Raw genomic sequence first — 10,516 nt, 5'->3', positions numbered from 1 at the left:
TTCTTCTTCTTCTTCTTCTTCTTCTTCTTCTTCTTCTTCTTCTTCTTGCCTCTGAGCCCTGCACACATGTAGGACACAGACACCCAGTACCTAAAACATTCAAACATATACAATAAAAATAAATAAATAAATGTTTAAACACACATACTAAGCAAAGTGTGATTAAAGCATGCCTTTAATCCCAGCACTTGGCATGAAGAGGTAGATGGATTTCTGGGTTTGAGGCCAGCCTGGTCTACAGAGTGAGTTCCAGGGCAGCCAGGAATACACAGAGAAACCCTGCTCCAAAATAATAGATAGATAGATAGATAGATAGATAGATAGATAGATAGATAGATAGATAGACAGACAGACACTTCTCCGTATAACCAGGGCATCCCAGATACTTCCCAAAGGCAGGAGGTTCCAGGCCCCATGGATATGGAGCTGATGGTATTGGGGTGCTCTTTAAGAATGCCTTGTTACCATAAGGTAGGCAGGACCTTGGGGCACTTTAAGCTACAGGAGCTGCATCTAGTGAAGGTGAGGAGAGCTTTGGCAATGCATATAGACAGGCACCTACACAGGTTCAGCATTCTGGCAAGAAAAGCCCCTGTCCTCACTCTGGTGGTGTGCAGATGGTGGGCTCAGGAGTGCCAGCTGTGTGCCCTTACACACTGAGGCAACGAGCAGGGGAAGTCTGCAGAATCCAGTCAAGGGCTAAGATCCAGGGACAAGAGCTGTGGCAAGCTCAAGGTGCATTGGACAGGTGTGCGGCCTCTTTGCATCTTTTTGCAAGTAGGTTGCATGAGAGAGAGAGATTGACAAGGAAAGACACAAGAGGAGCAAAGTCTTGAGATGAGGACAGCCATGACAGGAAAGCACCCAAAACCATCAGCACAATATCAAAGGTCCTCATTCAGTGAGGTGTCCAGGCCTGACCCCTCGTGGCAGACGGTGGGACTGCTCCTCAAAATTGTGTCCATGGGGAAGGGTGGGGTGCACCCCGCGTGTCCCCAAGCCTTCTGTTAGCTCTCTCAGTGACCACTATTCAGTGTCCTCGTTTTACAAATAAAGTGCCCACAGGGCTGGGCAGAGCATTTTATAAAGGCTCAAGGAAAGGATTTTCTTAGCGGGAAATTCTTCCTTCCTAGGCGTTAGCTCCTTGCCACCTGCTTCCTTGTTTATATGAAGATGTCGGCATAGACTGTAAACCACAGTGTGAATTTGGAATTCCCCAGAGGGGGAATAGCTTGCTATGCTTCTGGGAGGGGCATGGAACTGCAGACCCTGACTGGCCATTTCTCTCGGGAAATCATTAGCCCTTAAGTCAAGGATACTAAGGCTCCAAGTCCTCCGGTGGCCCTCCATTTCTCAGTATCCCAGGCACTCCAACAGAGGACCCGTGTATGGCTGAGAAATGGTCCTTCCTGCTCCAGAGTTCCTGATTTCCTGGCAGCTTAGGGACTTGAGGAGAAGTCAGGGTCAGAGAGCCGATAAGGAGTGTTATGGAAGAGCAGAGTTAGGACAAAAGGAAAGGGCATTTGTGCTGAGACGGCTGAGAACGAAATATGGAATTTGGGGAACCTTCTTCAGATTTCACCAGCCCCAACTCTAGCCCTGGGTTCACATTACTGATCCTCACTTCTCCTGTGTCGGTTAACCCTCTAGGTGCCTTTTCCTTGTCCGTGAAGGATGTCACCACCCAGGGGGAGATTGTCAAACACTATAAGATCCGCTCTCTGGACGACGGTGGCTATTACATCTCCCCTCGAACCACCTTCCCTACCCTCCAGGCACTGCTGCAGCACTATTGTAGTAAGAGGTGTTGGGGAAATCCTGGGCTTCCTATTGTATGCTCCTAAACTGTATGAATCAACTGGGTGGGTGTGCTCCCAGCCAGACTTAGGGAATTGCCAACTTTCAGCTTTAATGATTTCAAGGTCAGTAGCCTAATGCTTGGCGTGGGGCTACTTGGAATGTAGTAATATCCTGCAGTCTCAGAGCCTGCAGATCCAAGACATCAACTCTTGCCCGCCACAGTGGGAAAAAGGAGCACAGTTGGGGGCAGCATGGTTCCTAAGGGAAGTCTACCCTAGTGACCTTCGGCCCCTCTTTTCTTCCCTGACACAGAGAAAGGGGACGGTTTGTGTCAGAGGTTGACCCTGCCCTGTGTGCACCCAGCCCCCAAGAACCTCTGGGCCCAAGATGAGTGGGAAATCCCCAGGCAATCTCTCAGGCTGGTTCGGAAACTTGGGTCTGGGCAGTTTGGCGAAGTCTGGATGGGTGAGTTGTGGCATCTCAAGTTCCCTCTCTGTACTCTCTGTTCTGAGCCTGAAGTGGCTGCGGGAGGCAGATATGGGCAGCACATCTCCTTTGCTGAGATGCCTTTGAGGGACAGAGGCAGAGCTACATACATTTACAGATGAGCTAATAAAGCCCAGCTGCCAAGGGACCCACGACATTACTCTATCTTCCTTGTGGTAGAAGAGAATCGAGTCCAGCTCTCCCAAATTTTAAGCCAATTCCTCTTTCATTCTCAGTAGGATGCTAGCTTTGTGGCTGACTTACGTGTGCTTCAACATTTTATTAGGTCCTCTTAACTCCAGATCGCCAGACAGAAGCCATCCATCAGACATTGGGAGGCAAGGGCCAGGAGCTGGGAGCTCCAGGCTCTGTGCAAACGGAAGTCACACTTGCTGGTGTGTGACTGTGGGAGTTCCGACCCCAGTGGCCGCACCATTCCGTCATGGCAGCTGCCTGCCTCTGCTTATTTACAGCACTGTTTGAGCACACCATTAGGCCCTTTGTCTTACTCTGCTCTGGTTCACTTGTCTGGGGCACAAATTCAGAGATCCATTCTGATGTCTCCCAGAGTCTCACACCCAGAACCTAGGCGCCTCTATCTGGAGCTGCAGACCTGGTCCTTACCAAGGCTCAGCATCTCCAGGAAGAACAAGTCCAAGCCATTGCCTTACACACTTCAGTGGATGTTATCCCATGTCCTCAGACTGCATGAACCCCACCACAACCTGAGGCTCCATCATGGGGTTTTCAGAGTCAGGCTGGCATCGCACACAAGACATGAACTCCTGTCATCCTCCTACCTCCTGGAACTGCATATTCCAGCTCGGGCCTTGGGTCCACATAGAGTGGGGCTTGAATCTGTGTTGAAGGGCTTCCTTCGATGCTTGAATGGCTCCTCATTCTCCTGCCCTGTCAGGTTATTACAAAAATAGCGTGAAGGTAGCCGTCAAGACCCTAAAGGAGGGAACCATGTCTCCAGAAGCGTTCCTGGGGGAGGCCAACGTGATGAAAACCTTGCAGCATGAGAGGCTGGTCCGTCTCTACGCCGTGGTCACCAGGGAGCCCATCTACATCGTCACTGAATACATGGCCAGAGGTGGGGTCCTCTCTCCCTCTATAGGACAGGGCTTAGGGGGCAGAAACAAGAGCGGAACATGGTGGTGGGCTTGCTGTCCTGGGGGTTCCTATGGGGGATCTGTAAGCTTTGTCTTATGAGAGGGGAGACTGAGAAACAAGGTGGAGTAGTTTTCAGAGAGCTGTGTTCTCGGCTCAGGGGACGCTCGGCCTGCCAGAGCACCAGTGTTGCCTTCTGGAGCGTGTTTTCCACACCCAGAGTGTGCCCCGTGTTTCCACAACCTCATTTTTTTGTTGTTGTTGCTGCTGCACACACATCCTGCTTTGACGCCCCCCCCCACACACACACACACTATGATGGACAGAGTCTTGCAAGGCAGGAAGGGCTGTAGCCTGAGCATCCAAAAGTGGATCTAATAAACCCAGTTGCAGCTCTTCACAGTCATGGTAACTTTTGCAAGCCTGTGGACATTTCACAGTATGGCTAACCAGGGAAATGGGGCAGGGTGGCCTCTGCTACCCTGTTTCTGGGGGGTGGGCAGTTGGCCAGGGATGAGACTGGTTCAGCCTTTGACGTAAGAGACCTCATTCCTCCTATGGCTCTGACATCCGCTTTCCTCTTAAAGGTCCTCGGTGTGACCGTGCTAATTATAGTAATTTCATGGAGGGGGGGAGGTTTACATCACAGGCTATGCTGGGTGCCTGCCTCAAGAACAGCTACCTGACAGTGGGCTCTGTGAAGGAGCCACATTTGTGACCTGCCCCAGATTTCTCTTCTGGTGTTTAGTTAATGCTTGGTCCTCAGGGGAAAGTCTGTCAAGGAGGAGAGTGGGTGGACCAGGGAAGGCACGTGGGAATGTCATGCTGGGAGAGAACATCAGCCTTAGCATTCCAGCCCAGCTCTGATGACCCAAGAGACCACAGACTGGTCCCTGAACTTGGCTGAGAGCTAACTTTTGGAATTCTGGGAGTTAGTGTTTCTATGAAGCATGAGGCTCCTCAGCCATAGGGTCGGGTCAACTGAGCCAGGATCTAGGCACTTTGTAGTTGCTGTCTTTCTTTTCCTAGGATGCTTGCTGGATTTTCTGAAGACAGATGAAGGTAGCAGATTGTCCCTTCCAAGACTGATTGACATGTCAGCTCAGGTTGGTGAGCTACAAAGCAGCTGGAGGCATGATACCCTTCCCCTCCCCGTGCTTCATGACCATACTGAATCCTTTGCTGAGAGGCTCTGTTGGTCATATGTGGGCTGGGCTGTGAAGGACAGAAGCCTGAAGTGGTGATTACTAAATGTATAAACACCTAGAGGTAAACAGATGAGAGGCTCTGTCTGCTGCTGTCTTCTGCCCTACACAGAATCTTAGCGTGGAATGACACCTTACTATGTCAGGTGGCTGCTGAATTTTTACCATCTGACACCCCCCCCCCCTTGCCTCTTCTCGGCCAGCAAGAAGGAGATTGGAGATAATAACCTACCTTCTTTCCTCTAGGGACATATCCCAAATGTAAGACATTTGGTCTTACATGCCCTCCCTACACCACTTGCTTCAATGAGACACTTGGCTGCAAGGAAGTCTGGGAAATGTAGTTCCAGTTCTGGGCAGCCACAATGGGATAAGATAAGGAAGGTAGAGATGGCAATGGGTACTTGGAAAGCCTGCGAATAGGCAAGAATTTTGTGTAGCATGTAGGCAGGCATGGTTTGCTATGACTTCATTCTTCAATACACCCATCCTATCCCAGGACCCCTAAGTCTTGGTGCAGCGCTGGAACTGGACCCAGCCGGATGAGCAGGCACAGAACTTTCTAGAGACACCCCACCACCACCACCACCACACACACCCACATCAGGAATTTCAAGTGTCAGGCCTCAGTTGTCCTGGACTGGCCTTTGGTTCCTTCTGGGTAAATGTATAGAACTCTCTAGCCTTTGCTAGGAGAGAGTGAAATCAAGATGGGACAGCATCTCCCCCCCCCCGGAGATTCTAGCTGAGGGTTCTAACCGGCAGGAAGACACATCTGGTGGCTCTGAGTGTGACTGTTAAAACTGGAACTCTCAGCAAGAAAGCTGTGGTCTGTGGTCGGCCCGTGAGACACTCTCTTAACGCACACCGAGTTATAAAGGGGAGCCTTCTTGCCCCCACTTTAACCAACTTGCCCACTTTAACTTCCTACCCTGACCCGTATTATCTGCAGCTGCTATCAGCTCAGGAACTGAGGTCACAGCGTCTTTTTCCACTGGGGCAGCAGAGACCTATGGGGGCAGCTGGTAGTATAGACGCGGAAAGGTAACCCTGGTGACTGGTTTTGAGGCAGGTACTTGATGATCAGAAGTCTGTCGTTTCTTTTCCTTCTCTCCTCTTGTCCTTTCTGTTTTAACCCCACTTCACAAAGAGAAAGACTGAGTCCTTTCCATGGGGCCTCTGCAGCCACAAGAATGGTGCTCCTGTTCAGCACCCTGCCATACCTTCTGTGCATACAGCCTTGGATGGACTCTTTCTGTCTGCAGAATCCCAGTCTAGGACCCGCCCTTGCCAAAGGTCATGTCTACCAAGGTTTTCCCGGACAAGGAGAGTTATTGGCTCTGTTTTTGGGCTATTTGCCACTCACCAATGGATGGACAAGTCTTGTTAGTGTCCTCGGGTACAGAACACCACGGAGGAGAGCTACAGAGAGCCCCGGCTCCCCTTTTCTCTGTAGCATCTTTTCCACAGACACAGATTGACCTGCTGTTGTCTTCTATGTCTGTGTAGTTGTTTTGTTTTTTTTCTAAAGCTGATCAGTAAGTGTTACTTAACAAAGTGAACACCACCAGTGCTGCCTGGAGAAGCTGTTTAGTCTCCAACTGCCCAGCCCCACGGCCCCACACCAGCAAACGCATAATGACTGAGTGGAGTAAATGGGTAAAGGAGGAGACACTTGTGCATAAGGCAGGGCATGTAGAAACAGAAGACATGGGACCAGGGGCTGGGGAGTGGCTCTGTAGGAGAAGAGTTGCTACTATATGTACCGCAGGAGGATCCATTCAGAGGTCGGCTTCCTGCAGGAGCAGGTGAGAGCTGAGGTCACTTTGTCCACCAGTGAATGACTGAGGATTTGGTGATCCCATGCAGGTACTTGGGACAGGCAAGGCTCCTCTTCTGTGAGAGCCTCTGTTCCCCTGGATTCCACTCTTACTCCCCCAGTGCTCAGCAGGGGTGGGGGCAGGGGTAAGGCCACTACCACAGTCAGCTCATTCAACACTGACCCTAACTCTGTGTCCTAGAGAAGGCTTCTCACGTTTCAGCTCAGAACTGTGACCTCCTAGGGAAGTGACCCTCCAAGGAAAGTGACACAGCATGTTGGACGTTAGTAATTCCAAGGCATGGTTGGCTCCTCTGAGAAAAGTGTCCACTAAAGGAGCAGCTCTGTCCTTCCCCACCATCCCCTGTTCATCCTTTCTTCTCCCTCTTCATAGAGGGTGTCCATAGCCCCATCTCCTCTTGCTATTCCTTGCCTACAGAACCTTGGAGACAGTTGCCTGGAAAGGGAGGACAGGAGTGGTGATGTCAGCTTAGCTGTTTGACCCCTTTTCTGCTGTCCTGAGCGCATGGGGAGTGGTGGGTGCCTCCTATCTTTTCTCCCCACACAGCCCTGTTCCTCATCAGCTGGCAGGGGAGGGGAGGCTGGCCCCACATACACGCTGGGGCTCCGTCCTTGCTGCCCTTCACCAAAGGGCCCTTCCCCTCAGGTCGCAGAAGGGATGGCTTACATAGAGCGCATGAATTCCATCCACCGCGACCTGCGGGCAGCCAACATCCTGGTGTCTGAGACCTTGTGCTGCAAAATCGCTGACTTCGGCTTGGCCAGGATCATCGACAGTGAATACACTGCCCAAGAGGGTGAGTACAGTCCTCTCTCCCCAGTCCCAATCCTAGCACCAACCACCACCACACACAGAGAGACAGAGACACAGAGAGACAGAGACAAAAAGGCTTTTAAACTTCTCACCTCCCTGGAGCCCCCTGGTACGTCTCCTTGGTGTTGGGGATGAGTAGAGAGAGGCCCATGGACCTTGCATTCGCCATGATGCTGGCCCTTTCCTGGCTAGTTTAGCAGTTTCGTTCCCTAGATGGGGAGGGGTGGCAGCACCTCAGGCATTGGAAACCCTTGGGACTCTTCATTCAGAATGGCCTTGGAATGCTGCACTGTCTCCCTCCCCAGCCTGGAAACTCCACTGCACGTGAATCTAGGAAAGGGACTGAGAAGATTCCCCCTGGTTTCATCTGTTGATCCCCAGACTAGATTGGGAAAATATTTTTTTCCCCACTCAGTTCCTGTCAGCTTCCTGCGGAGGGTGTCGCAGAGCACCCTGGAAAACATGGCTCTAACTAAAGCACCCTCTGACCCTCCGACCCTCGCACCTGAATAAAGCTTGCCACGGAGTGCTCTACTCTGCTAGCATGAGGGAGGAAAGTTGGCTTTGCAGGACTCTAGCGCATCGAGCAAGCAAGCAGTATAAGTTGAATGCTCTAAGCAGTGGAGTCAGGAGGAGAGTCACAGCTTGGGGATCCATACCTCCTTCCCCTCAGGGGACTTCGGGCTGGCTCCTGGGACTGAGAAAACAGCAGGGGGAGGTCGCCAGTGCTGAGCCCGAGCTCGGCTCTCGGCTCTCCGTGCCAGCCAAGGCCGCAGCCGTCATGATCTAAACTGGCAGCAGCGTTTCCCCTCTCTCCACACAGAGGCCCGCGGAGGTGTCTGTGTGCCAAGTTTCACTTCTGCAGGGAAGGATTGACTGAAACATAGGCCAGTTAAAAATGACACACCCACGCCATGGTCCCTGCCATTAAACACGGCCATTTGAGATAGAAAAGGACCTTTCCACTCCAGATGGAAATGCATGAGGCTGGGGACTCAGTTCGCAGAGTGCTTCGCTGGCATGCACAAAGCCCTCAGCTTCATATCCAGCAGAGCGTAAATGGGGCATGGTTGTAATCCCAGCACTTGGAAGCTGGTGACATCAGGATCAGGAGTTCAAGGTTATCCCTGGCTACTATCAAGTTTGAGGACAGTCTAGAATATGCAAGACCCTGTCTCCAAAAAAATCAAAACCAAACAAAACAACAAGCCAGACAGAAGCACATAGGGGTGACCTCGTTTTGTTGTTGTTGTTGTGTTGGTTTTCTCAAGATAATTTTCTCTGCATTGCCCTCACTATCCTTGAACTTTATCTGTAGACCAGGCTGGCTCGAAATCAGAGATCTGCCTGCCTCTGCCTCCCAGGGCCTAGGATTAAAGGCATTCACCACCACTGCCCATCGATGTCAACAACACTGTTTTTTCAGAACTAGGATAGTAGCAAATGACTATGCCTTTCTATATCCTTATGTATCCAGTGTCTACATCCTTCAAGACCCCCAGTGAGGGCAGGCAGGAAGGTGCTTGGGCTGCTGTGGGATGAGGGTGGAAGGTTGGCAGTGTCTGGAGCTCCTGCACTTCCCTGGCAGGGGCCAAGTTCCCCATCAAGTGGACTGCCCCAGAGGCCATCCACTTTGGGGTGTTCACCATCAAGGCTGATGTGTGGTCCTTCGGAGTCCTGCTGATGGAGATCATCACGTATGGACGCGTTCCCTATCCAGGTAGGCACTGCCCCTGCACTGCGCACCATTCTCCTGGGGCATCCTGATGGTGACTCCCCAGGCCCAGTACCTATAGGTACCTCATACTGGCGAGAGCAGGATCCTGTCACAGGGACCAAAGTCCAGACCTGCATTCTGGTTGTGAGCTTCTGTCTCCTTGCCAGCATTGCTCAGGGTCACAGAGCCTCATCCTTTTCCTTGCACAGAGCTCAAATGGATCCCCAGAATCCAACATGGTGAATGCTAGGGATGGCTTGTTGTAGATTGAAGACAAGCTTTCCCACTTACCTTCATCGCTCAGGATTAGATAGCCAAAGTCTGGTCCTGATGCACAGACCTGGACTCCTGCCCAAGTCAGAAGGGTACAGACAGCAGCGGGCTGTTACCCACAACACCTTCCTCCAGTGAACACTTATGTTGGTCACAGCCATGAGAAGCTGCCTGTGATCATGGGAAATCCTACATCTCCAAACAAGGCAAAGCCAAAATCATCCTTAAATATGGCACCGGGGCTAGGGAGATGGCTTCCGGGGCGAAGTGCTTGACAGGCAAGTGTACAGGACTTGACCCTGTTTCCTCAGAACCCAGGGGTAATGCCGGGCACCGCAGAGCGTGTCTGTAATTCTGGCACTCCTACAGTGAGGTGGGGGCAGTGTTAGGAGAGGCCCTGGAGGTTCAAGAGCCACTAGAGTATGTTCTGCTCTAAATAATCACACACACACACACACACACACACACACACACACACACACACACGGGGTGGGGGGTTAGATGGCCCCAGAGCCAGATGTGTAATGGCTGAAGCTGGTAATCTCAGCACTTGGTAGACTGAGACAGATTCTCTTGAGTTCAAGGCCAGCCAGGGCTGTACAAGACCCTATTTGAAAAAGCAAAGTGGTACGATCCTGCCACCTATGTGACCTGCCAGGGTCAGACTGACCACTGCGTGTCAGAGCCTGCCCTCTCCCTTCTAGTGCTGCTCTACTGCTCCCAGGGCCAGCGGCTGGGGGCAGCCCCTGCCCTGAAGCACCCTGTTTACCCCCCACCCCCGCAGGAATGAGCAACCCCGAGGTCATCCGCAGCCTGGAGCACGGCTACCGAATGCCGTGCCCAGAGACGTGCCCGCCGGAGCTGTACCGTGACATCATCACCGAGTGCTGGCGAGGCAGGCCGGAGGAGCGGCCCACATTTGAGTTTCTCCAGTCCGTGCTGGAAGACTTCTACACAGCCACGGAGGGCCAGTACGAACTGCAGCCCTAGCAACCAAATGGGCTCTGCAGGCTCCCTGCCTCCTCCCACGGGATGCTGGCTTCGGGTTACAGGCTGTATCGTCAAGGTTTGGCATACCTGCTTCTCGGGTGAGGGAACCTGAAGACAAAGGTGACTTCGTGGAGGGACATGGACTCTCAAGGACCAATTTTAGTTCACCCTGGCCTTGGTCCACCCTTCTCAGCTATGTAACTTTGAGCAAGTTACTTAGGCACTCTGTACCTCCTTTTCCTTGCATGTAAAACAAGGAAGGATTGTGTAAAAACTGA

General features: G+C 52.0%; 1 protein-coding gene across 1 annotated transcript in view; it reads left to right on the top strand.

Moving 5' to 3' along the window:
• Nucleotides 1–10,290, top strand: part of Blk (BLK proto-oncogene, Src family tyrosine kinase) — a 17,506-nt gene extending 7,216 nt beyond the window's left edge. Inside the window, exons 6-12 of the mRNA XM_055609737.1 lie at nucleotides 1,651–1,797; nucleotides 2,113–2,265; nucleotides 3,203–3,382; nucleotides 4,429–4,505; nucleotides 7,091–7,241; nucleotides 8,847–8,978; nucleotides 10,033–10,290. Of these exons, the coding sequence (XP_055465712.1) occupies nucleotides 1,651–1,797; nucleotides 2,113–2,265; nucleotides 3,203–3,382; nucleotides 4,429–4,505; nucleotides 7,091–7,241; nucleotides 8,847–8,978; nucleotides 10,033–10,238 (1,046 nt within the window). The 3' untranslated portion in view covers nucleotides 10,239–10,290. The remainder of the gene's footprint in view (nucleotides 1–1,650; nucleotides 1,798–2,112; nucleotides 2,266–3,202; nucleotides 3,383–4,428; nucleotides 4,506–7,090; nucleotides 7,242–8,846; nucleotides 8,979–10,032) is intronic.
• The last annotated feature ends 226 nt before the right edge of the window (nucleotides 10,291–10,516 follow it).

The sequence above is a fragment of the Psammomys obesus genome, unplaced genomic scaffold, assembly GCF_907164565.1.
Source record: "Psammomys obesus unplaced genomic scaffold, mPsaObe1.curated_primary_1811, whole genome shotgun sequence".
Lineage (NCBI taxonomy): Eukaryota > Metazoa > Chordata > Mammalia > Rodentia > Muridae > Psammomys > Psammomys obesus.
The sequence above is the reverse complement of the archived record's forward strand: the minus strand, read 5'-3'. Positions and strand labels throughout refer to the sequence as shown.